Genomic DNA, 24,931 nt, shown 5'->3' on the forward strand with positions numbered 1-24,931 from the left:
CCACCTGTGACAAGGGCTGAGATCCTCACAGAAACTTCCTGAAGGTTTGACAAGTGGGACCCCATGAACCTGGAAGGTTACGGTCGCCAGGGGTCACACTCTGCATCCCGTTTCAAATCACGCTTTGGGGTGACTCTACCTGCTACGCCCCAACTCCGTGCATCTGGATGACAACAGGGTATTTCTGTTGTGGGTCTAGCCAGTTCATCCATCTATCTGCTCAACCTTCTAGACAGCTCTGTCCCTCCACCCCAGGCCTTGGCACCTGCAGCTGAGGCCGTGGTCAATCATAGCACCCCATTTTCCTTTGATGCAGTCTTTATCATGCCCCCCCCCGCACACACACATCCCCCACCATTAAGTCTCACTCACTCCTCCAAAAATCTTGTCTTGTGTCCACAAATGAACACGGAGCTGTCAGCTCAGGAAGATTATCTGAGATTCCGCCTCGCCTGCGAACTTGACCTGACGTTGGGGAGGGGTGATGGAGGAAGAGGAGGAGGGTGGTAAGAGTGGTCACCAGGAGGACCCCCCTGCCCTCTCCAAGAAGCCGGTGGTCGCTCAGCCCACAGCCAACGGTGAAGGGGCCCACGCTGACCTCCGTCCTTTGACCCCTTTTCGCTCCCCAGAAGGATCTGCCCCTGCCTCGGAAAAGCAGCAGGTGAGTTTTGCCGACTGACTGACTGGCGCGCGTGGGAGCAGCCTGGCCCTCGTGTGCGGGAGGGATGCGGAGGGAGCACCAGGCGCGTGCGCAGGCGGGCGGGTCCAGGCGCGCTGGCCCTGGCAGCGCCCTCTCCCGGCTGGCCGCGGCCGCAGGGTCCTCCCCTCCCCTCCTCTCCCCTGCCTTCCCCTCCCCCCTGCGCTCTCCTCGGCCCGCAGCGGCTGCAGCCTCCGCCCCGCGCGCTCGCTCCCCGCGCTGCTGCTGCTGCCGCCGCCGCCGCCGGCGCACGCACCTGCCACCATGTCTCCGCCGCTGGGTCATGTCTGACTCTCTCTGGACTGCGCTTTCCAATTTCTCGATGCCCTCCTTCCCTGGCGGCAGTATGTTTCGCCGCACCAAGAGGTAGACCCCCTGCTTTCCCCTCCACCCCGAGCCTTTCCAGAACGCCGTCCCTCTGGCCGCTGCCGCAGGGCGGGGCCCCGGGATGCTGTAGCTCCTGGGTCCAGCTGCACCAGACAGAGGTGCCCGCGCTGCTCCTTCCCGCCGCCGAGGACGGGGACGACATGGGCCGAGGCTTGGGGGTGGGGGTGGGGGCTGGAAGATTGCACGTTGCAGTGGACGGCCTCACGGGGAGGGGTGAGGGTGGTGCGGGGTGGGGAAGGTTATGGTGGTCTTTGTCTGCGGGCAGTGTGGTTCAGGCCGCCCCCAGGGCGGGGTGGGGTGAGGTGGGGAGAGGTAGGGGAAGATGGGGAGGTGGGGGGGTGCTTGGCACTACCAGAACAATAGCGACAGCCTGGCCACCCCGCACCCCACACGCACCGCGTGCTCTTGGACCTGATTTGCTCAGTCACTGCGGCTGGAGCTGGGGGAGGGGGCCTCCCTCTTCCCGAGTTGGGGTCTCGGGAGGTGGAAGGAGGCTGGGGAGCGGGCTAGGTGGGGGCTTGTATTCCTAGTACACACCTCTCCCCCCTCAAAAACTCAGCCTCATCCTGAAAATAGTGCCACACAGGCAGGCGGGCGGGCATGATGTCACGCACACTCACACCAGCTCCCGTGGCCCAGAGGTTCTGGGGTGGCCGCCGCATTACTGGGTCACGCGGGTCCCAGAGCCACGCACAGAGTGGCAGGTCAGGCCCCCCATCCCCCCAGGCTCTGTGTCCAATGCATCCTCTCCCATCCCACCTGTATGGCCAACTACACCTGCACACAGGGAGGTCACCCAGTGGCAAGGACACAACCAAGCACCCAATGATGTCATAACACACAACACTTTACAGATAGGCATGTATGTCACACAGGCCAAGGCACGCTGGCCCCTGGGGAGGGAACACATGGAGAATCCCAGGGGATCGCACACAAGGCCCACCCAGGTCAGGCCACACTGGACCCCAGAATGCTGCACAAACGGGTGCGTGGGGTGATGTGGACACACAGGCTACCACCCACCTAAAGCCACCGTCACCATCCACTCTGGCAATGTCTCCACAACGCATACAGGTCACGGGGATGGCATCCGCTGCCATCCACTCGACTGCCTCCTCCTCCAGGTGGGGGTACCTCCCAGCACACACACACAGGATCTGACATGGGTGGGTGGGATGTCTGGGTCCAGCCCAGGGATTCACTGGGCTGCGGCCTGGCCTGGCCCTCTCGCCTCACTTTCCCTGCAGTTGCCGCACCAGTAACCGGAAAAGCCTCATCCTGACCAGCACGTCACCCACGCTGCCGCGACCCCACTCCCCACTGCCGGGACACTTGGGTGAGAGGCGATGGGCACGCGCCAGCCCGTAGGAGGTTGGGCCAATGGCGAGGGGAAGGAATGGAGTTATTTCTGTCAGAGCCCTTGTTAAGTGGAGTGGACAGGAGATGGGGGCAGGATGGAGAACCCACACCCGGAGCATGGGGCCATCTCCAAATCTCCCGGAAAGGTGGCTGGACTGACTCAGGGACGCCCCCGGGGTCAGAGAGGCAGGATGACGGCTAAAGGGTCGAGGCTCACATCCAAGGAGGTCTAGGGGGCCCCCACTGCTGTGGGCACCTGGAAGCTGATGGGATGGCCTCCAGCACCCCGTCTTTGCTCCACAGGCAGCAGTCCTCTGGACAGCCCACGCAACTTCTCCCCCAACACCCCCTCCCACTTCTCCTTTGCGTCCTCGCGAAGGTGAGTCCCCAGAGCCCTGGCCTGCCACCTTTCCCCTCCCACCCACCGTCTGGGCTGCCATCTGTCCTCCTCCTAATTGTCCCCACGCTTCGGCCTGGAGGGACCCTAAGGGTGTGCAGCCTGGGGGCGGTGCCAACCGCAGTCCCTCCTGGCAGGGGCAGGGCTTCCAAGGCGGCTGAGCGGACAGTGCGCCTGCGCCCTGGGACTCGGTGGTGGGGTGGGGGAGGCGGGTGTCTCCCCGACGCTTCCCTCTGTTTGGCCGGGCGGTTCCATAGCAACGGGACCCGGGCTGCCCAGAGGAGGTGCGCAGGCGCAGAGCGCGCACGCTGTTGCCCATCCAGGGCATTCCTGGTCTCCAAGGTTGGGGGGAGGGCGGCTGGGGGAAGCTCAGATTTCCCCCTGAGGGCTTCTAATTGCAATTGCATTTTCCAAGGGGCGATTTGGGGGAGGCAAGATTGAGGAACAGATTGCTGTCATACATTGGGGAGAAGCTTATTGGGCATCTCCAAGAGGTGTGACAAGACTCTTATTCCAACCTCTTTTACCAAGCGATGTTCAGACACCTGCTATGCCTTGGGGTCGGAGCAATGATGCTGTATCCCTTACCCACTGGGTGGAGCAGGGCAGGTTGACCATTGAGAAGCTTGGTCATGGCAAGGGCTGATGTGGGAGACCCAGGCCCCACGGGCACAGCAGGTGGCCCATGGAGTTGGGTGCAGGGCGCTAAGGCAGCAGGCTGTGGTGGTGTATACAGGAGTGTGTGTAAGTGGGTGTGTGGCTGTGTGCCCAGGGCCGTGGGGGTGGTGGTGGCGGGGTGACGTGTCACTGTGTGAGATTATGAATGTGGCAGCCGTCATGTGCCTCCATGAGTACCGTGGGTGTGTGCAGCCGTGCGTGGGGCTGTAGGACTGTGAATGAACGTGTGGCGCAATGAGAACCGCCGTGTGTAACAGGAGGAGGGCGCCCTGAGCGTGTAAGCTGGGTGAATGTGAGCGTGTCGGGGAGTGTTTGCACGGATACGTGCACATCGTGTTGGAAAGACAAGGTTATTTGTCTCAAACGCTTTGAGAGAGCTTCCATCTGTTGGCTCACTCCCCAAATGGCTACATTGGCCAGGACACGGCCAGGCTGAAGCCAGGAGCCTCGTCTGAGGGCACCACGGTGCCTGGGCGTTCTGCTGCTGCCTTGGCCAGGTGTACTGACAGGGAAGCAGAACAGCTGGACTGGAAGTGGACACTCCACCAGGGGGTGGACCGAACCTACCGCACCGCCATAGCAGTCTGCGCGCGTGTGTGACAGTGTACTGCCTGGTGGCGTGCCGGCCTCGTGTTCAGCCTGTGTGTGTGTGTGTGTGTGTGTGTGTGTGTGTGTGTGTGTGTGTGTTGGGTGAGATCGCAAGCTCTGAACTTGATTTCCTTGGCGCGTTAACCCTTGGGGCTCTCCTTAGGAGAGCTTTTTCATGGGGTTCACCATAGGTGGACTTCAGGGTCTCTCTGGGATGACTCCCTTGAGTGGCCCAGTTCATCATGGGGATGACAGCCAAGCAGGGCCAAGGGGTGAGGCAGACTTGGGTCCCACCTGGAGACCCCAGTCCCTGTGTGGAAGGCTCACCTGGAACTCGCATCTCACAGTGGCAGATCTATGCCCCTTACTTCTGCTCCTGTGCTTACCACTGGTCGTGGCTTCTCTCACCCCTGGGGAGGGAGGGGCACAAAATGGGGGTGACCTCTGGGCACCCCAAAACTGCTGAGCATTGTGGCTGGGTTCCAGGGCGGACGGACGCCGTTGGTCTCTGGCCTCCCTCCCTTCCTCTGGCTATGGCACCAACACGCCCAGCTCCACAGTCTCGGTGAGTGGGGCCGGTGGGTGGGTGTGAGGGTGGCGCCCTCAGGGTACCTCCCCCCACCTTTAATACCCATGGTGGGGAAAGTGGGGGGGAGGAAGATGGGAGTTAAAACATGAGGAGTGGTTGGAGCTGGGATGGGAATAACCCGAGGGCAGGCGACCACACAGCGGCTGCAAGTGACAATCGCCAGAAGCCCGAGAAGGCTGCCGTGGAGGGTGGGGATATTCCAGAAGGGGGATCAGCCAATGGAGAAGTTCCAGAAGCCTAGGAGGACTTGCTACATTTGGGAAGGTGAAAGCAGCCTTCTGTGGCCACACCTCCGGATTGCAGACAAAGAAAAGAGGTGATGAAGACCCTGTCCTTGACCTTGCTGGGACTGTTGGCGAAGGCTGGGAGGTGGATTTTGCTGTAAATCCTACAGGACAGCACCAAGTGGCTATCGCATTTCTATTTTTAAGATTTGCTTATTCGTTCAAAAGGCAGAGTTACAGAAAAAGATAGATCCTCTGTCTGCTGGTTCGCTTCCTAAATGGCCGCAAAGAGCTGGGGCCAAAGCCAAGAGCCAGGAGCTTTTTTTTCTTGGGCTCCTACATGGGTTCAAGATCCCAAAGGCTTTGGGCCATCCTCCACTACTTTCCCAAGTGCGTGAGTAGGGAGCTGGATGGGAAGTGGAGCAGCTGGGACATGAAGCAGTGCCCATATGGGTTCGCGGTGCTTGCAATTAATTGAGCCATTGCTGAAGGTCTCAAACTTATTATTTTTTTTAATTATTTATTTGTGTAACCAAAATTATTTTTGAAAACATCAATTCCTTCATTCCTCTGTTTCAAGCTCTATATTTCAAATGTAATAAAATAAATCCTTTTTAGAGATTATTTTATTTGAGAGGCAGAGTTACAGAGAGCATGAGGGAGAGAGAGAGAGAGAGATCTTCAATCTATTGGTTCACTCCCCAAGCGGCTGCAATAGCCAGAGCTGAGCAGATCCAGGAGCCAGGAGTGTTTTCTGGGTCTCCCATCTGGGTGCAGGGTCCCAAACACTTGGGTGGTCGTCTGCCGCTTTCCGGGAAACATCAGCAGGGAGGTGGATTATAGGTGGAGCAGCTGGGACTCGAACGGGTGCCCTATGGGATGCTGGTGCTGCAGGTGGCTTTACTTGCTATCCCAGAGTGCTAGCCCCTAAAATAAATCTTTCAGAGTAAAACATGACTGTGGTTGCAGGCTGAACGGCGTGGACATCCTTGTGTCTCTGCAATGGCCAGCTGTGTTTGGCCAGCTGTATGCCAGGCTTGGAAGGGCAGATAGCAACCAGTGATAAAAATAAAGATGCAATATGACAGGAGATGAGGCAGCCAGCAGGAGGGGAAGCCAGGCTTGGCGAGGACATGTGTGTGGCCAGCAGAGGCCTCCCTGGGGTGGGGGTGTGTGTCCTGGGCAGCCCCTAAGGCAACGGCGCCCATTGCTCGTTCTAGGATCTTGTGCGAGCCAGGTGCTGCTGGAACAGCAGAGGGGTGGGTGGTGATGGTAACGGGTCAGGGCTAAGCAGGAGAGGGGAACAGATGTGCGTGCCAGGCCTTGTGGGGTCCCGTGAGGACCTGGGAGCCGTGGAGGGTTCTGGCCAGTGGAGGGGTAAGTAAGACCAGCTTGAATAGGCTCCCTGCCACTCTGCAGCCCTATCCTGCTGGATGCTGGGAGCTGATGGTCATAGACCGCCATGCCCGGGTGGGCGCGAGGGGTCCTCCCAAAATGTTCCCAGCCTGAAACTCCCACCACCCACCCATTCCCCCCCCCCACCCTGGCCCCTTTGCCCCCTGCAGTCCTCCTGCTCCTCCCAGGAGCGCCTGCATCAGCTGCCGTACCAGCCCACGGTGGACGAGCTACATTTCCTCTCGAAGCACTTCGGCAGCACGGAGAGCGTCACGGACGAGGATGGCGGCCGCCGTTCCCCGGCGGTGCGGCCGCGCTCCCGGAGCCTCAGGTGCGCGGGCGCTGTCCAGCCGCCGCTCGCCCCAACCCTCACCTGCACGCTGGTAGTTGGGGTGCAGCTCGGAGGCAAGGGACTGGATCATATGGTACCGCTGCTTCTGTCCCTGCAGCCCCGGGCGCTCGCCCTCCTCCTATGACAACGAGATCGTCATGATGAACCATGTCTACAAGGAGAGATTCCCCAAGGTGAGACTGGGGGAGAATGGGCTGGTTCGCTCTCACCCCCTGCTGTCATGGGGGCTCCGTGTGCCTCCTGCACCTGCTGCCGGCCGGCCTCGGCTCTGTGCCAGCCGGAGCGCGCCCGGTGCTGGCAGCAAGCTCTCCACAGTCACTGCCTACAAGCACGCCTAGCCATCCACCCGTCTCCAAACGCCGTGCCTCTCATTCCTTCTGCAGGCCACGGCGCAGATGGAGGAGAAGCTGCGCGACTTCGCCCGCGCCTACGAACCCGACAGCGTGCTGCCGCTGGCGGACGGTGTACTCAGCTTTATTCATCATCAGATCATTGAGCTGGCCCGAGACTGCCTGGCCAAGTCTCGCGAGGGTCTCATCACCACCGTCTACTTCTACGAGCTGCAGGAGAACCTGGAAAAGCTGTTGCAAGACGTGAGTGCTCGTGGAGGACCAAGGATGCCCGCCCCCATTTCTGCAGCTGTTGGTGTATGTGTGGCCGGGGGCGAGGGGAGCTAGCGCGTGCACCTGCCGCGAGCTAGGCTGAAGCTGGACATCCAAGGGTTAAAAAAGAAGCTGTGATGTAAAAGCAGATTTTTGTTTTAAAGGATCCTCATCCATTGGGTCACTTCCCAAAGGCCCACAGTGGCTGGAGCTGGGCTGGTCCTGAGAGCCAGAGGTGTTGTGTTTGTTTGTTTGTTTCCAGATCTCCCACTTGAGTGCGGGAGCCCAACCCCTTGGGCCATGCTCCACTGCCTTCCCAGGCACATGAGCAGGGAGTCCGACTGGAAGTGGAGCAGTCAGGACTCCAGGTGGTGCCCATATGAGATGCTGGCACCACGGTTGCCATTTTTTTTCTGTGCTATGCTACGGCACTGACCCCTATCATTGCAATTTTTTTTTTCCACTGTACAACCCCTGGGGCCACGTTTGCTGAGGCGTGCAATGGGACCGCCAAGCAGGTGCACTGTGGAGGGCAGTGCCGGGCACCTAGCTGACTCAGGGTGCCTGTGAGCTGCCCGTCACCTGGGCCCTTCTCTCCCCCCTGCTCAGGCCTACGAGCGCTCCGAAAGCTTGGAGGTGGCCTTTGTCACGCAGTTGGTGAAGAAATTACTCATCATCATCTCGCGGCCTGCCCGGCTGCTGGAGTGCCTGGTGAGGGGGCAGGACGCGGTGGGGAGCTGGGGGCGGAACCTGGGAGCCCAGGGAGACCCCCACAACCCCTGCCCTGCCTCACCCCTAGGAGTTCAACCCCGAGGAATTCTACCATCTGCTGGAGGCAGCCGAGGGCCACGCCAAAGAGGGCCACCTGCTCAAGACCGACATTCCGCGCTACATCATCCGCCAGCTCGGCCTCACGCGGGACCCCTTTCCAGGTGCGGCCCCCTCCCTGGGGCAGGGCGTGCGGGGAGCGCCAGGCTGCTCGCGCGGGGGGCTGGCCAGTCCAGCCTCACTCTCAGCCCCTCCCTAGACGTGGCGGCGCATCTGGAGGAGCAGGACAGTGGAGGCTCCAACACCCCAGAGCCCGACGACCTCTCGGAGGTAAGGCGGTGGGGGGTCATGTGCCAGCTGTCTGCCCTGGGGGCTCTGTGTACATCTCTTGGTCTCACAGCCCACCTCTCAGTCTTCGCATCTGTACAATGGAGGTGGTAACATCTCGTTGTTCCCAGGAATTGCGTGTCCTAGTGGAAGACACCTAACATGAAACATGAAAAAAATTATATATATATATATATATATATATATATGTTATTTTTTATGGGAAAGGCAGATTTACAAAGAGGAGAAAGAGAGAAAAAGTATCTGCTGGTTCACTTCCTAAGTGGCTGCAATGGCTAGAATTGAGATGATCTGAAGCCAGGAGCCAGAAGCTTCTTCCGGGTCTCCCACGCGGGTGCAGGGTCCCAAAGCTTTGGGCCGTCCTCAACTGCTTTCCCAGGCCACAGGCAGGGAGCTGGATGGGAAGTGGAGCTGCCGGGATTAGAATCGGCACCTGTATGGGATCCAGGCAGATGCATAGGCGAGGACTTTTGCCACTAGGCTACCGCGCTGGGGCCCTTCTTTATTCTTTTAAACGTTGAAATACACACAGTTTAGAAGCAGTGAGTACATTCATAATCTGTCTAGTTTGACAACAATGGCATTCCCCCCACATGCCCGCGAAGGACGCCCCGCACATGCTGAGCAGTCAGTCTGACTCATCGTTTCCCCGAGTCTGTTACTGTGTATTTGAAAGGCAAGAATTACAGAGAGAATGAGGGCAAGAGTGAGCGAGAGGAGAGACAGAACTTCAATTGTCTGGTTCCTTTGCCAAATGGCTGAAATAGGCGGGGCTGGGCCAGGCTGAAGCCAGGGGCCAGGAGCTTCCTCTGGGTCTCCCATGCAGGTGCAGGGTCCCAAGGCTTTGGGCCGTCCTCCACTGCTTTCCCGGGTGCACCAGCAGGGAGCTGGATGGGAAGTGGAGCAGCTGGGATAAGTTGCTGGGGTCGGAAGTGGCACCTCAATCCCCAGCACCACAGCGCCAGCCCTTGGACCCACTTTCTCTCAACAGGAATTTACCTGTTCTGGGTATTTCACGTAAACCAGGTTGTTCACTCTGAGGCCTCTCCTCGCCGGCATGTCAGTTAGCGTCGTGTTTTTATCTGAAGGAGAAAGAGAGAGATTGTGCATCCCCAAATACACCGTAACAGCTCAGGCTGAGCCACGTCACAGCCAGGAGGCAGGAGCTCCCTCCGTGGCGTCTGTGGTGGGTGCCAGAGACCCAAGGCCATTTCCGCAGCTTGTGAGGGGCCTGCATCGGAAGCAGAACAGCAGGACCAGAATCAACATCTGGGTCTGAGAAGTGGGGGGTCCCAAGGTGTGGCTGCACCCCCTATGCCCCCAATGCCTGTCCCCACGTATTTCTTTCAGACCTGGGCGTGCTCTGGCGCACATCAGGCTTTGTCCCTTGTCATAGCTGAGTGATGTCCTGGGTGGATGGCGGGACCAGGAGCAGTGGTAGACACTGGGTTGTCCTCTGTTTGGCAATGGAGTTGCTCTCAGCATTTACTCACAAGCACCGATTTCGGCAAACTTGCTTCACTTCCTGTGGGCATAACCAGGAGAGGAAATGTGGTTGCCTTGGAAACTCTGTAACCCTTCAGTCATCCCGTGTCCTCCTAGGCTGTCTCCCTATGGGAAGGGCAGCTCTGAGAATGGGGAAATGTGCCGTAATCCCACCCCACCCTCGTCAGATCTTCCAAGTGGCCTGTCTCTCGTCCATTTGGACCTGAAATATAAAAAAAAAAAAAAAAAAAAACAAAAATCAGATTTGTTAGGGGGAAATTTTTTTTTTTTTTTTTTTTTTTTGAGAGGCAGAATGACAGAGAGGGAGAGCCTGGCCAGGGCTGGTTTAGGAGCCAGGAGTTTCTTCCAGATCTCTCCTGTGGGTGCAGGAGGCCAAGTGCTTGGGCCATCCTCCACGGCTTTCCCAGGTGGATAAGCAGGGAGCTGGATGGAAAGTGGAACAGCCAAGATACGAAACCAGCACCTACCTCGGCACTGCAGGTGGTGGTCCCACTGGGTGATTTTTGTCCTGTATTCTGGGGTACCTACTTCCCCCAACACAGCAGCTACTCATGACCAACACCTGGTCTACCTGGAATGTGCAGTCATTTGACGTTGTAAGCTTGTTGTCCAATGGTTTCTCTACACTCACACACACACACGTGCGCACACACACCCTTTCCTTGCTCTGTGTAGTTATATATTTCAAAGAGTCTCACCTGTGCATGCATTTGTTTAATTTTTTGAATAGGTAATGGAATGACATCACTCAAAAGTCTAAAACTCTAAAAAAGGTATTTATCTCTAATTGCTACTCGTAGGACCCTGTATTAACTCCGTTGAACTGAGTGATACAAATCTTCCATCTTCCTATTCGTTTTTCTTGCCTGATTAATGTTATGCTCTGTGAAAGATTGGTCCTGAATCCTTGCTTTCGGCTGCTTCTCTTTCTCTGTCCATTGGAAAATCAGCCACTGTTAGGCTGTGTTCTTAGGAGCATACAGGTTCAACACTTTTCATATCCCATCAGTCTTTTCGTGTAGTGTCTCAGAGGTAAACCATCCTTGGTTGCCATTGCCTTATACCCCCAAAATGTGATGACATAATTTCATCTTGCCATTTTTTAAAAAGACTTATTTTATTCTTATGTCAAAGAGTTAGAGAAAAAGAGTTAGAGAGAGAAGGAAAGAGAGAGAGAGAGAGAGATGTTCCATCTTCTGATCCACTTTCCAAATGGTCGCAATGGCCAAAGCGGAGCTGATCCAAAGCCAGGAGCCAGGAACTTCTGCTGGATCTCCCACATGGGTGCAGGGTTCCAAGGACTTGGGCCATCTTCCGTCTCCCCTCCATTTTAAAACTTATTTTATTGATTGGACAGGTAGATATATAGAGAGAAGGAGATCTTCCATCTGCTGGGTCATTCCCCAAGTGACCGCAACAACTGGAGCTGAACAAATCTGAAGCCAGGAGCCAGGAACTTCCTCCAGGTCTCCCATGTGGGTGCAGGGTGCCAAGGCCTTAGGCCTTCCCTTGCTGCTTTCCCAGGCCACAAGCAGGGAGCTGGATGGGAACTGGGGCCACTGGGATTAGAACTGGCACCCATATGGGATCCTGGCACGTTCAAGGCGAGGACTTTAATCGCTATGCTATCACGGTGGGCCCACCCTCATTCTGATAGTTTACAAAGCACCTGCCACGGGGATTGTACTCATTTATTTCTGTCCCATGGAATGGGTTCACCTGCTGATCCATTACGCACACACACACACACACACACACACACACACACACACCGTGCCTCAGTTTCCCCTGCTGTCGCAGTGATGGTAATGATGGTCTCCCCTGCCAGGGTCAGAGTGGTACCTCCAAGGCCAAGAAGCCCCCCGGGGAGAATGACTTCGACACCATCAAGCTGATCAGCAATGGCGCCTACGGGTGAGCCACCCGGGGCTCTGGCAGGGGGGCGGGCGGCGGAGGCCGGGTGTCCCAGAGGTGACGGCCGGTCCTCGCCCCCTCCCCCTGCAGCGCCGTGTACCTGGTGCGGCACCGGGAGACCCGGCAGCGCTTCGCCATGAAGAAGATCAACAAGCAGAACCTGATCCTGCGGAACCAGATCCAGCAGGCCTTCGTGGAGCGCGACATCCTGACCTTCGCCGAGAACCCCTTCGTGGTCGGCATGTTCTGCTCCTTCGAGACGCGCCGCCACCTCTGCATGGTCATGGAGTACGTGGAAGGTGTGGCTGCCTCGGGGGCTGCGGGGGTGGGGCGCGGGAGGGCGCGCTCACGCACTGTCCAGAGGATGTGATGTTGTCAGACTTATTGTTTTATCTGTTTGAAAAGCATACTTGAGAGAGAGAGAGAGAGAGATCTTCCACCTGCTGGTTCACTCCCCAAATGGTCCCGACAACCAGGACTGGGCCAGACCAAAACCAAGAGCTTCTTCCTGGTCTCCCACACGGGTGCAGGGACCCAGGCCCTTGAGCCCTCGCCCGCTGCCACCCAGGGTGCCCATGAGCAGGGAGCTGGGTTGGAAGCAGAGCCAGGACTCAAAGCAGGTTCTTGGATGTGGGATGCCTGTGGCCCAAGCGGTGTATTCAACACTGCCCCAAACAGTGTCCTCATAGCTCTGTTTATTCATGCAAGTCTGTGTTCATCATCCGTGTATCTGTTCTTGAGTGTTCAATCAGTTTATCCATCCGTGTACCCATTTGCCCATCACGCGTCTACTGGCTGCAAGTGGTCTTCACTGTAACATTTCTGAGCGTCAGATTTGTGGCACAGCAAGTTCAGCTGCCATTTGCAATGCTGGGATTGTCCCATGCGGGAGTGTTGAGGTCCAAATCCCACTTCTGCTGTGCTTCTGATGCAGTTCCCTGGCAACACACTGGCCAAGGTAGCAGCGATGGCCCAAGTGCTCGGGCACCTGCCATCCACATGGGAGACTCGCCTGGAGCTCCTGCCTCTTGACTGTGGCCAGTTGGAGGTCAAACCTCTGTCACTCTTTCAGATGAATTATCTCATTACCTGAAACATGGAAGTCTATTTTTATTTGTTTATCAGGGACAGGTGGGTTCCTCATCTTTGGTTCACTCCCTAAATGTCCAGAGGCCAGGAGTGAAGCCAGAAACCAACGACTCAAGCCAGGACTTCCACATGAGTGACAAGGACCCAAGTCCCGGAGCCATCCCCACTGTCTCCTGGCACCCGGGGTCTGAGCTGGGGCCCAGTCCCCAAGTGTTCTGATTACGGAACACAGTCAAATGTCCCCTCCGCTTGCCACAGACCGATTTGTTTCAGAGGTATTTCTGGGTTTCAGAAAAATATTTCCACATGTTTGTGGGAGTCCCCCTGGTTTTTGCGTTTTGTGTTGATGTCTTGGTTCCAACGGATGAAGCGATATTAATACATTGTTACCCAGTGTATTTCCCCATTCTATTGCACATAGCATATGGATATGTGGTTACTAACAGCGAAGGGAATTTGCACTTTCCTTCCACCTACCCATCTTCTGTGTCTCTCCCTCCATTCATCTGCTTATCCATTCAACTCACCTGTTGCTCATCCATGAACCCATGCATGCCTGGTTAGCAGGCACCCAGGCCTGCATGTGCTAGACACAGTTTTAGCCTCCAAACCTTTACTCTAGTATCTGTCTCATCAATGTAGGCATCTATCCACCCATCCACCCATCACCAGTTCATCCTTTTGTTATCTATCGTCCATCATCTTTGCTGCATCCATCCACCCACCCATCCTTCAGTGTATCCACCCATCCACCCCCACATATCCATCCATCTACCCATCCATCTACCTGCCACCCATCCATCCGCCCATACATCCACCCAACGTTGTTCTTTAAAGAAAATGGGTTTTTTTATATTATTTTTATTTAAAAGGCAGATTTAAAGAGAGAAGGAGAGATAGAGAGAAAGATCCTCCCTCCATTGGTTCATTCCTCAAATGGCCACAATGGCTGGAGTTGAGCAGATCTGAAGCTAGGAGCCAGAAGCTTCTTCCAAGTCTCCCACGCAAGTGCAGGATCCCAAGGCTCTGGGCCATCCTTGACTGCTTTCCCAGGCCACAGGCAGGGAGCTGGATGGGAAGTGGAGCCGCTGGGATTAGAACTGGCGCCCATAAGGGATCCTGGCACTAGGAAGGTGAAGGCTTAGCCAGTTGAACCAATGTGTCATTCCATTCATCCATCCATCATTTCATCTATCTATCTATCTATCTAGGTAGCTACCTCCGCCCATTCTCCCCACGGTTCCTCCAATAGCTGACCCTTGCACATCACATGCTGGCCTGTCTCACGGCCATGACCAAAACAAGCCACTGGGCACAGGGACAATAGATGAGGTGGGGACTAAGAAGCCAGCGGAGCTGTAGCCCGGGGAGTGAATGAGGCACATAGTAGGAGGCATGAAAACGGAGAGCGAGGGTCGAGCTGAGGGTCCAGGGCGTGGGTGGAGGGGGCTTTCACTGTCTGAATGGCATTGGCTTTCTTTCCAAAGTCAACAGGAAGTCACTGGTGGGGGAGTCTAAGCAGAGGAGGCTGGCCACTGCACTAGTTCAAGGGTCAAGGCGGAGAAGGGGAACAGGGGGGTCTCTCAGGTGGATGGAGTACCCACCCAGTAGCTGCCACACGTGCCCCCTCGCACCGCCCAGCCCCCAGGGAATCTTTGGAATTCAACATAGTTTGCTTGCTTCTCAGCTTAAGCAGGCTTAGGAGTCAATGAATTGGAGCTGTGGCAAAAAGCAGGCTCCTGGTCTTGGCTTTCAGAAGGGTGGTTTGGCCAACATCTGAAAGCCAGCAAATCCTTTTTCTGTTAAAAAAAAAAAAATGTGATTGGAAAGTCTCGGTGACCTTCAGGAATAGCTGTATCTGGGTGCTGAGAACACATCCCCTGTGGGTGCTCCTTCCACACCTGCAGGCTTCTCCCCCAGGCCAGCTCTTGGCAGAGCAAAGTGGTCATCCAGCCGACCTGGGGGCACATGGGCAGGTCTTGCAAGGAAGAAGGGAGGATGCCGAGTTGCCTCACTGGGGCAACCGGAACCACACCCCCGGCTCTACCGCAGCACCTGTGAGGTCTAACCCTTAGAAGGAAAAAAATGTCAGTGCAGAGAGACAAAACAGCAGTGCTGGACCCCACCTTGTCACACAGTGGGAAAAGCTGCTGGCAGCACATGTGAGCTCTGGTTCTAATCCCGGCTGCTCCACTTCCCACCCAGCTCCCTGCCTGTGGCCTGGGAAGGCAGTCGAGGACGGCCCAAAGCCTTGGGACCCTGCACCCACGTGGGAGACCCGGAAGAAGCTCCTGGCTCCTGGCTCCACCTTACTCTAGCTCTGGCCATCGTCCCCATCTGGGAAGATTGTCTTTCTCTGTCTTTTTATCTTTCACTCTGTAATTCTGACTTTCAAATTGATCCATAAACACTAATGCTGCCTGTAGCAAGCCTGGTGGGATTCAGGAACCTGAATTTTAAAGACGGTGACCTTGAGGGTTTGGATGCTTCCCCTCTACCCGCAGCTCTCTGCGTGCCCAACCCAACCCCTCACAAGTCCCTTTGCGAGCAACATGGGCGCATCTCTCTCTTGTCACATGGGCTAAGGGCATGGGAAAAGCAGAAGGCCGTGTGCCCTGTGTGACTTCAGAAAAACTTCTTTGGGGGCCTCAGTGTTTCTTAGCTGCATAATGGGTACAGGCGGTTGAGCCAGTGCCAGGGCATGCAGGGAGCTCTGGACTCCGGGCCAAGGGGGCCTCTCTCTTCACGTGATGGGGGTCCGCTCCCTGGCCCACAGGCGGTGACTGTGCCACCCTGCTGAAGAACATCGGGGCCCTGCCCGTGGAGATGGCCCGCATGTATTTTGCAGAGACCGTCCTGGCCTTGGAATACCTACACAACTATGGCATCGTGCACCGTGACCTCAAGCCGGACAAGTGAGCCTGGACCTTCCCCCCACTGCCCTGCACGCCTGCCCGCCCGCCCCTCCCCTGCCCACCCGGCGAGGCCTCAGTGGGCGACACACCCTCTCCCCCTCTGGCGCTGCTGCAGTCTCCTCATCACCTCCATGGGCCACATCAAGCTCACGGATTTCGGGCTGTCCAAAATGGGCCTCATGAGCCTCACCACCAACCTGTACGAAGGCCACATCGAAAAGGACGCCCGCGAGTTCCTGGACAAACAGGTGCGCGTGCATGCTTGCATGTGTGGCTGGGGGTGGGTGGGGCTTTGCCAGGAGTGGAGGGTACCCAGGGCTCCATGGAGGCAGGACCAGGTCGGGGTGGGGTGGCAGGGACAGCTCTCCCGGGGGACCCCACCCCAGGTGATGGGCCAGGGCGCAGGCTGACGGCCGGCACGCCCCTAGGTGTGTGGCACCCCTGAGTACATCGCGCCAGAGGTGATCCTGCGCCAGGGCTACGGCAAGCCGGTGGACTGGTGGGCCATGGGCATCATCCTCTACGAGTTCCTGGTGGGCTGCGTGCCCTTCTTTGGAGACACGCCTGAGGAGCTGTTTGGCCAGGTCATCAGCGGTAAGTGGAACGTGCGTGGCCCAGCCGACCAGGCGCCCCTACTCCCCCAGGCCGGGAGATGTGGGAGATGGACATGCCCTGGCCGTGGCCTCCCCGGCGCGGCGCCCCCTAGCCCCTGTCGGCTTTGCAGATGATATCCTGTGGCCAGAAGGGGACGAGGCCCTGCCCGCGGACGCCCAGCTCCTCATTTCCAACCTGCTGCAAACTAACCCCCTGATCAGGCTGGGGGCAGGTGAGCGGAAGGGAGGCAGGGCTGTGCTGCGCTGCACGCTGGGGACAGAGCCGCTCGCAGCTGGCGCAGCTGGCGCCGTGGCCCCCCAGGGCTGGGCTGGGCTGCGTGGCGCGGGGCCGCGCCAGCCTGTGGACCCGGCCTTGTGGCCTTTGCAGGCGGCGCTTTTGAAGTGAAGCAGCACAGCTTCTTCCGGGACCTTGACTGGACCGGGCTGCTGCGGCAGAAGGCGGAGTTCATCCCGCACCTCGAGTCGGAAGATGACACCAGTTACTTTGACAGTGAGTGGAGTGTGATTCGGGAGAGACTGGGCAGGGGGCTTGGCACGCTCGAGGGGCGTGCCCCGCAGAGGGGGTCTGGGCCTTTTGGGGCAGGGGTCTGCAGCCAGGGTCTGTATTTTAGGGGGCAGAACTTCGATTCTGATTGACGTAGGGGTGCAGCTTGACCCAGAAGTGTTGCTAGGACCCAGAAGTGGCAGGGCTGAGGTGGCCCGGACGCACACCCTTAGGTGCCCGGCGCAGTGGGTGCTGCCTCTTGGGGACTGAAGGGGGCGGGGTCCCAGCATCTGGGTGGAACCTTAGTCACCTGGGAGGTTGCAAGCCAGGAGCGTGGCCAGGTGGGGAGAGGGGAGGAGGACTCACGACCTCCCACCCCACTTCCCTTTGGGGGGTGGGGGAGACACCCGCAGTGGCAGCCCACGGCTGCTCCTGCCTCCGCAGCTCGTTCGGACAGGTACCACCACGTGAACTCCTACGACGAAGATGACACAACAGAGGAGGAGCCCGTGGAGATCCGCCAGTTTTCCTCCTGCTCCCCTCGCTTCAGCAAGGTGGGTCACAGGGCGCGGCTTGGGTGGGAGTGGCAGGTGCAAGTAGGTGGGGGAGAGGCTGTGGGGAACTGGGTCCCGGTGGCCAAATTCTCAAGGGATGAGGGTTACTGAGAGAGGCACGGGGGCTAGGCGAAATGGGGCCTTGGGGTATTAATGGAGCACAGCCTGGCCAGGACCAGAGCAGATGGGCCTGACGGGGTGGGGCCTGAGCAGATTTGTAGGTTGTTGGGCGATGTCCTAAGGTGGGTCGGGGGTGGGCTTGTCTGATTGACTAGGGATCAAGGATGGGCCACACCCCAGTTGTCCCTCTGCCTTGCAGGTGTACAGCAGTATGGAACAGCTATCACAGCACGAGCCCAAGACCCCTGTGGCAGCCACAGGGGGCGGCAAGCGGGAGGGACTGGGAGGCTTGACCCTGCGTGAGAAGACGTGGAGAGGAGGCTCCCCAGAGATGTGAGTGAGCCGGGCAGGAGGAGCGGAGAGCCGAGAGGGACCTGTCCCCCTCTGACCGGGCCCCCTCTGCCCTTCCAGCAGCAAACGCTTCTCAGCATCTGAGGCCAGCTTCCTGGAGGGCGAGGCCAGCCCCCCTCTGGGAGCCCGCCGCCGCTTCTCAGCCCTGCTGGAGCCCAGCCGCATCAGTGCCCCCCAAGAGGACGACGATGAGGCCCGGCTGCGCAGACCTCCCCGGCCCAGCTCTGACCCGCCCGGCTCTGGCTCGCTGGACACGAGGGCCTCCAAAGAGGGACTCCCGTTAGAAGGTCCTCCCAGCTCTGGGAACTCCGAGGCTGGTGAGTGAGCCCCCTCCTCCTCTGCTCATACATAAAGCATTCCCTGACCTGGGGCTGAGCCCTAACCACCTGCTTGCTGCTCGCTGCAGCTGATGGCCCCCGCCCCGGTGAGCTCTGTCCACCCTCAAAGGATGGGGACCCTACAGGAGGCCCTCGGGCCACCAATGACCTGGTGCTGCGCCGGGCGCGGCACCAGCAGCTGTCGGGCGACCCTGCGGCGGAGAAGCGGCCGGCGCGAACCGGAGGCAAAGTCATCAAGTCGGCCTCAGCCACCGCTTTGTCCGTCATGATCCCTGCAGGTGATGGTGGGCCCCGGGGTAGCAGGGAGGTTCTGCCCTTATGGAAGGCCAGATAAGCCAATAAGATGTGTTTGGGGTGGACCAATGAGCGTCTGCGCTGAGATCTTTGCTCTGAGGCTCAGACATGGGGGGAGAACCCTGATCTCTGATTCCGGCTCTGTGTCTTCAGTGGACCCCCATGGAGGCTCCCCACTCGCTAGCCCCATGTCGCCGCGCTCTCTCTCCTCCAACCCGTCTTCGCGAGACTCCTCCCCGAGCCGGGACTACTCTCCGGCAGTCAGCGGGCTGCGCTCCCCCATCACCATCCAACGCTCGGGCAAAAAGTATGGCTTCACGCTGCGCGCCATCCGTGTCTACATGGGAGATTCGGATGTCTACAGTGTCCACCACATTGTCTGGGTGAGCACCCCTGGGTGCGAGGTGGCGATGGCTGGAGCAAGGCACCCCTGGTGAGATCCTTCAGTGTCCTGCAACTTTGAGGTCCTCCCCCACCCCCCGCCCCGCGCACCCAACACCTCAGTTCCTCCATCTGTAAAAATTGCCATTTCATCTGCTGCCAGAGAGTCAAGTGCCTGGTGTGTTTAAGCTTGGGGGACACCCCTTCCTTGTGGCCAATCCTATTAACCCTGCACCTTATGGGGTTCCCCCCTGGCTAGCACGTGGAGGAAGGGGGTCCGGCCCAGGAGGCAGGGCTGTGTGCCGGAGATCTCATCACCCACGTCAACGGCGAGCCCGTGCATGGCATGGTGCATCCTGAAGTCGTGGAACTGATACTTAAGGTGAGTGTAGGAGAAAGTGGGGGTGAGCGGGCCGAGGCTGGGGGGAGCCCCGGACAGTCTCCGACCTAGCATTCTCCCCATCCCACCCCCAACTCCTCCCTAGAGCGGCAATAAAGTGGCAGTGACGACCACACCCTTTGAGAATACCTCCATCCGCATTGGCCCTGCCAGGCGCAGCAGCTACAAGGCTAAAATGGCCCGGAGGAACAAGCGCCCTGCTAAGGAGGGCCAGGAGAGGTGGGCAGAGGGACCAGCGACCTGCTCCCTCGGAGCCGTGGACCAAGGCCAGGAGGGCTTGCGGGGGAGGGTGGATGGACAGAAGGAGGGCGGCGCTGGGATGGTGAGAAGAGGCAGGCAAAGAGGCTGCGCTAGGCGTTGGTGGGGATGGGGACAGCAGGTGTGCATGTCCAAAAAACTGGGGGGATGTGTGTGTGGGTGTCCCTGCCCTCAGGGATGTGTTGAGACAGAAGTGGAAGGGATGACTGACGCAGGGGCGCATGCCAGGCAACGTGGAGCCAGCGCGAGTCACTCCTTTCCTTACAGGCTGGAGAAGGGCACTAGGAGGGGTGGGTGGGGCTGGAAGGGTCTCCCCCACCCCCGGATGAGAGGCGTGGGGACCAGAGCGTGTTAGAGGAGCTAGGCAAGGCAGGACAAACGAGTGAATTTCTAATGATACAGGGAGGAAGTCCTGCAGGTGGGCAGGACCCAGGGGGTTGGCTGTGAGATTGGATGGGTGTTTCTAGTTTGCACGGGGAAGGGCCAGAGGAGAGTGGGCGGGGCTAGGTGGGTCGTTCCCCCCCCCCAACAAAGGGACGGTTTTGTCGTGGCCTGGATAGGTGGGTTGGAGCAGGAGAGAGCTTAGTCTGGGAGGGGCCAGAAAGGAGGTGGGTGGAGCAGAAATAAAAGAACTGTCCCTCTTGGTGGTTTGGAGGTGGTGGTAGTGGGTAGATCCCATAGTGGGACTGAACTAAGAGAAGTTCTTTCTGTCTAGCTGCAGAGGGAGGGGCCAAGAGGGTGGGAGGTCACGCCCCCACCCCGCGTTGTGCAGTCAGAAGTGGGAGGAACCCGGAGCTCCCGTGGGAAGGGGGGGTCAGGTCGAGGCTAGGTGGCCCCGTCCCTGTCCCCCAGCAAGAAGCGCAGCTCTCTCTTCCGGAAGATCACAAAGCAGTCGAACCTCCTGCACACGAGCCGCTCGCTCTCGTCGCTGAACCGCTCGCTGTCATCCAGCGATAGCCTCCCTGGCTCGCCCACGCACGGGCTGCCGGCGCGCTCGCCCACGCATAGCTACCGCTCCACGCCCGACTCCGCCTACCTAGGTAAGGCCAGGTGCTTGGGCCCAGGGAGGGCAGTGCAGGGGCTGGGAGGGTGAGACCCTCTGCCGGAGTTGGTCCTCCATCGAGCCCTTCCCTGCACCTGCTCCGGGCTGCGCCCCGCAGGCGCTTCTTCGCAGAGCAGCTCGCCCGCCTCCAGCACCCCCAACTCACCCGCGTCTTCGGCCTCGCACCACATCAGGCCCAGCACGCTACATGGCCTGTCGCCCAAGCTGCACCGCCAGTACCGCTCAGCGCGGTGCAAATCGGCCGGCAACATCCCGCTGTCCCCCCTGGCGCACACGCCGTCCCCTACGCAGGCGTCGCCGCCGCCGCTACCCGGCCACACGGTGGGCAGCTCGCACACCACGCAGAGTTTCCCGGCTAAACTGCACTCCTCGCCGCCCGTCGTGCGCCCACGTCCCAAGAGCGCGGAGCCTCCACGCTCGCCGCTGCTCAAGCGTGTGCAGTCGGCCGAGAAGCTGGGTGCCTCCCTGGGTGCCGACAAGAAGGGGGCCCTGCGCAAACACAGCCTCGAGGTGGGCCACCCGGATTTCCGCAAGGATTTCCACGGTGACCTGGCACTGCACAGCCTGGCAGAGTCCGACGGCGAGACGCCTCCCATCGAAGGCCCAGGGCAGGTGGCGGTCCGCCGCCTGGGCCGTCAGGAATCGCCCCTGAGCCTGGGCACGGACCCGATGCTGCTGCCCGAGGGCACACCTCGGCCACCTGCCACCACAAGCAAGGAGAAGGAGTCCCCGGGCGGCACGGAGGCCTGCACCCCTCCATCCCGCGCGACCACCCCCGGGGGCAGGACTCTGGAGCGGGATGTTGGCAGCTGCACGCGGCACCAGAGCGTGCAGACGGAAGACGGCGCAGTGGCTGCTGGGGGACCCTGGGCTGTGGCCAAGGCCGCTCTGAGCCCCGTGCAGGAGCACGAGACCGGCAGGCGCAGCAGCTCCGGGGAAGCGGGCACGCCCCCGGTGTCTATTGTAGTGGAGCCCGCGCGACCCGGAGCCAAGACCCCGGCGCCCCAGCTGGGCATCATGGACTCCAAGGGTGGGCAGGGCCCTGCGCCCCCAGCCGCTCCTGCGCCCGAGGCCCTCCGAGGCCGGGAGCGCTGGGTGCTGGAAGTGGTGGAGGAGCGAACCACGCTGAGCGGCTCCCGCTCCAAGCCAGTCTCCCCCAAGCCCGCTCCGGACCCCCAGACCTCCTCCCCTGCCCCAAGCAAAAGTGCACTTGGTTGTAGTGCAGGGCCTCCGGCCACATCCGCTTCCCTCCTGGTCCCAGGTGCCAAGAGCGAAGTGGGGCTGACCTCACAGGGCCCCACCAAAGCTGTGGCCCCTGCAGGTCCGGCCAAAAAAGGGGCGTCCAGCCCCACTTCCCCAGGCCCGTAACCCCAGCGCCGGGTTGGCCCTGTGCCGTAGAGCTGCCCTGTATACATATGTACACATATAAATAAAATGCCACTGTGTAGTGTGACCCTTCTGGGGCTCAAGGCAATGACGTAACATGACCCATCCCCTGCCCCAATCATCACCTGCTCTGCCTGTGTGCTTCCTGGCACAGAATTCCGGTGCTGGGCACCAGTGGAGAGGGGGTGACCCATTTTGGATGGGCCCTTCCTGTGGTCTGTCCACTTCGGATTTTCTCATTGTACCTGCTGGTTTCTAAACCCTTAGCGAAAAGCAGAAGTGGGTGTGTCAGTGGCCTTCCCCGGCCTCAAACCAGGTTAGCAACTTCATCCACCAAGTTTATTTCACTGTCCCACAAACCTGAATTGCATGCTGTCATTCCCATTATGCAGATGGGTAGACAGAGTCCCACACAGTATAATTACTGTCATACAATTAGGCAGCCTGAGCTGGGTCGAAAATCAAGTCCAAGCCGGTTGCTCAGCTGCTTCTACGCTCCAGGGTAGAGTGCAGGGGCTTTCTGGCGCCAGCCCCTCCTCTCGCTCTCTTCCGCACACGGCTTCCAGGCCTTGACCAGTGGCTGGAAAGCCTTCCAGAGCGCTGGCTCCTGGCTGCACAGGGTGCCACCACCCCGGTGCTCCTCGCCATGGTTGCGGTTCATGTCGCCCACACAGGCCCAGGGTCCCTTGGGCGCCACGCACCACTTGGAGTGGTCCTCGGTATCCCGGAAGGAGGGGCCGGCCGGCCCGGGGAAGGCTGTCTGCATGACATTCAGCACTTGCTGTGGCCCCGAGCAGTTGGAGGGCAGGAGACCCGGCGAGTGTGGCCAGAACTGGACATACAGGTCGCTTCCCAGGGCTGCGGCCAGCCAGCCGGAGTACAGGTCTTGGGTAAGGGAGGGAAGGACCAGTGAGAAGCGCCTCCCAGGCCACCTGGGCGCTGGGCTCACTCCGCCCATCAGTAGCCCCGGAAATGACATCATTGACACCCCAGACACATCCTCCGTGCCACACCCAGCCTGTACAGCGGACACCCCGACCCCGCCTTTCCTATGAGCCGGCTGCGGCCCAGGTTCAGTCCCACGCCCCACAGCCAGGACCCCGAATTGCCTTTGGATTAAGTTTGTCTGTTTCAGTGCTTAAACCCTGGCTGTGCCCACATTTGGCAAAGCCCACACCCCTGCCACACACACACACACACACACACACCAACTTCCCCCGCTCACCATCTCCAAAATGTCCTGACTTGGTGAAGCTCTCAAAAGCCAACCCTGCCTGCGAGGTGAGGGTTACTCTGCTCTTCCAGGGCTCCCGGCTCACGTGCTGGCCTCGGACCACCTCCTCCAGGGCGGGGAATTTCTGGGCAAAGACCCCATCCAGCTTGTGGTCATAGACCAGCGGGTAGGTGTAGGTCAGCTGCCTGCCTGGGATGGGAGCAAATGGGGCAAAGTTCAGGGGTCAGGACCTGCCAGCCCTTCCTCCCTCACCCAGGAAGAGGCGGGATGCTCTCACCAATGCTGTCAAACTGCGTGATGGGGAAGGACACGCAGAGAAGTGTCTGCCCATAGGTCTGTGCGCTGGGGGGCCAGCTGTAGGCGGCAGAGGAGGCAGGTGCAGGGAAACGGGGCACACTGTGTACCAGCCACAAGCCCCCCTCCTCGTCCAGGAGCAGGACACCTGCGCCAGAAAAGGGGATAGCGGAGGGGCTTGGCTGGCAGCGTCAAACTGTTAGAGAGAAATGGATTGGGGGAGACAGCCAGAGTTCCTCTCCGTGCCCAGCAGCGTCCCCACGCCTCCCAGCCTTACCCTTGGCATGTCCCCGGCTGGAGGAAAACCCTCCAGAGCTCTGGTCCAGGTACTTGCATGGCAGCCCGCTGCCAGACGCTGCCTCCCCGGGGCCCCAGGCTTTGGGCGGCTGGTCATTATACAACAGGAAGGCGAGCTGGGGTGCAGGGGGAATGGAGGTGGAGTGGTCTTTGTGGGGTGCCCAGCCTGGAGTCCGCGCCCCAGCCCTGCCCCTGGGCCACCTTACCTGGCTGTTGTTGCCGCTCCGGTATAGCGGCAGCAGGCTGCGGCCCACGGCCCCTGCCGAGCTGTTGATGGAGCCCACGCCGTCCTGCCACCCTCCAGAATTCTGGTCCAGGTACTTGTAGCGCAGCCCGCTGCCGGACGCCGCCTTCCCGGGACCGCTGTTGGCCGGCAGCTTGTAGACCGCGAACCTGGAAGAAGAACGCACCCAATTTGGCACCAAATTGCGCACAGCAAGCCCGGGGGACGCCTCCTGCCCCCTCCAACCCGGAGGAGGGCACCAAGCTCACCAATCCACCGGCTGTCCCGAGTCTCCGTAGCAGCTCAAGGCGCCGGCAGGGACCCACAGCAGCGCGGCCAGCAGAGGCCAGCTCGGCCAGCTCGGCCAGCTCGGCGCAGCCATCCCGCCGAGGGTGATGATAGCGGAGGAAGCGGCCCGGGTCACGAGCTTGGGGCAAGAGGCAGCGTCTTCCAGTAACTCTCACTTCCCCAAACTCGCTGGGGCACTTGGTATGTGGGCATCACGCGCCTGCAGGCGGCGTCCGGGGCGGCCTGACTGGCTCAACACCCCCAAGTTCCTCGGCTCGGGCCGCGCCCCCCAAGCGCCACATGAGGCCGACTGGGACGCGTGATTGGACCCTCGGGGGCTCCGCCTCCGCGGCTTTGAAACGCTGCTCCTTCGCGCCGCGCTCTCTTCCGGGTGACCCAGCTCCCAGTCGCCTCCTCTGCGACAGGCGACACACGGGTCCACCTCTGCTCGGGATGCTCACCCCCGTCCCAGAATGTCCGGGTTCGAGACCCGGCTCTGCTCCTGATGCCCGCTCCCTGCGAGGCAGCAGGTCCAAATAAAGGA

The 24,931-nt window shown here is 59.5% G+C and overlaps 2 protein-coding genes across 2 annotated transcripts; one reads left to right on the forward strand and one right to left on the reverse strand.

Moving 5' to 3' along the window:
- Nucleotides 1–484: 484 nt before the first annotated feature.
- LOC101519216 (microtubule-associated serine/threonine-protein kinase 1) lies at nt 485–22,033 on the forward strand. Its single transcript, XM_058657627.1, has 27 exons — nt 485–661; nt 880–977; nt 2,332–2,420; nt 2,747–2,822; nt 4,593–4,671; nt 6,485–6,645; nt 6,764–6,839; nt 7,050–7,259; nt 7,878–7,979; nt 8,068–8,200; nt 8,296–8,366; nt 11,719–11,804; nt 11,895–12,103; nt 15,670–15,808; nt 15,924–16,056; nt 16,237–16,402; nt 16,533–16,634; nt 16,790–16,912; nt 17,351–17,460; nt 17,780–17,913; nt 17,995–18,248; nt 18,338–18,547; nt 18,717–18,946; nt 19,204–19,326; nt 19,430–19,563; nt 20,455–20,642; nt 20,763–22,033. The coding sequence occupies exons 1-27, from the start codon at nt 485–487 to the stop codon at nt 22,031–22,033; spliced, it is 4,884 nt and encodes a 1,627-aa protein (XP_058513610.1).
- Nucleotides 22,034–22,331: 298 nt separating this feature from the next.
- Nucleotides 22,332–24,545, reverse strand: LOC101522904 (deoxyribonuclease-2-alpha). The gene is made up of 6 exons (XM_058657580.1): nt 24,369–24,545; nt 24,083–24,269; nt 23,857–23,992; nt 23,563–23,727; nt 23,277–23,474; nt 22,332–22,936 (listed from the first exon to the last, which is right to left on the reverse strand). The coding sequence occupies exons 1-6, from the start codon at nt 24,479–24,481 to the stop codon at nt 22,542–22,544; spliced, it is 1,194 nt and encodes a 397-aa protein (XP_058513563.1). The 5' UTR covers nt 24,482–24,545; the 3' UTR covers nt 22,332–22,541.
- Nucleotides 24,546–24,931: the final 386 nt, after the last annotated feature.

The sequence above is a fragment of the Ochotona princeps genome, chromosome 33 (assembly GCF_030435755.1).
Source record: "Ochotona princeps isolate mOchPri1 chromosome 33, mOchPri1.hap1, whole genome shotgun sequence".
In the NCBI taxonomy this organism is placed as follows: Eukaryota; Metazoa; Chordata; class Mammalia; order Lagomorpha; family Ochotonidae; genus Ochotona; species Ochotona princeps.

Coding starts and splice junctions, on each gene's coding strand:
- LOC101519216 (XM_058657627.1), top strand. CDS start 485: ATGGAGGAAGAGGAGGAGGGTGGTAAGAGTGGTCACCAGGAGGACCCC. Junction 17,914..17,994: donor AGAGGAGGCTCCCCAGAGAT/GTGAGTGAGCCG, acceptor CCCTTCCAGCAG/CAAACGCTTCTCAGCATCTG. Junction 18,249..18,337: donor CTCTGGGAACTCCGAGGCTG/GTGAGTGAGCCC, acceptor TGCTCGCTGCAG/CTGATGGCCCCCGCCCCGGT.
- LOC101522904 (XM_058657580.1), bottom strand. CDS start 24,481: ATGGCTGCGCCGAGCTGGCCGAGCTGGCCGAGCTGGCCTCTGCTGGCC. Junction 23,993..24,082: donor GGAGCGGCAACAACAGCCAG/GTAAGGTGGCCC, acceptor CCTGCACCCCAG/CTCGCCTTCCTGTTGTATAA. Junction 23,728..23,856: donor CAGCCGGGGACATGCCAAGG/GTAAGGCTGGGA, acceptor TTTCTGGCGCAG/GTGTCCTGCTCCTGGACGAG.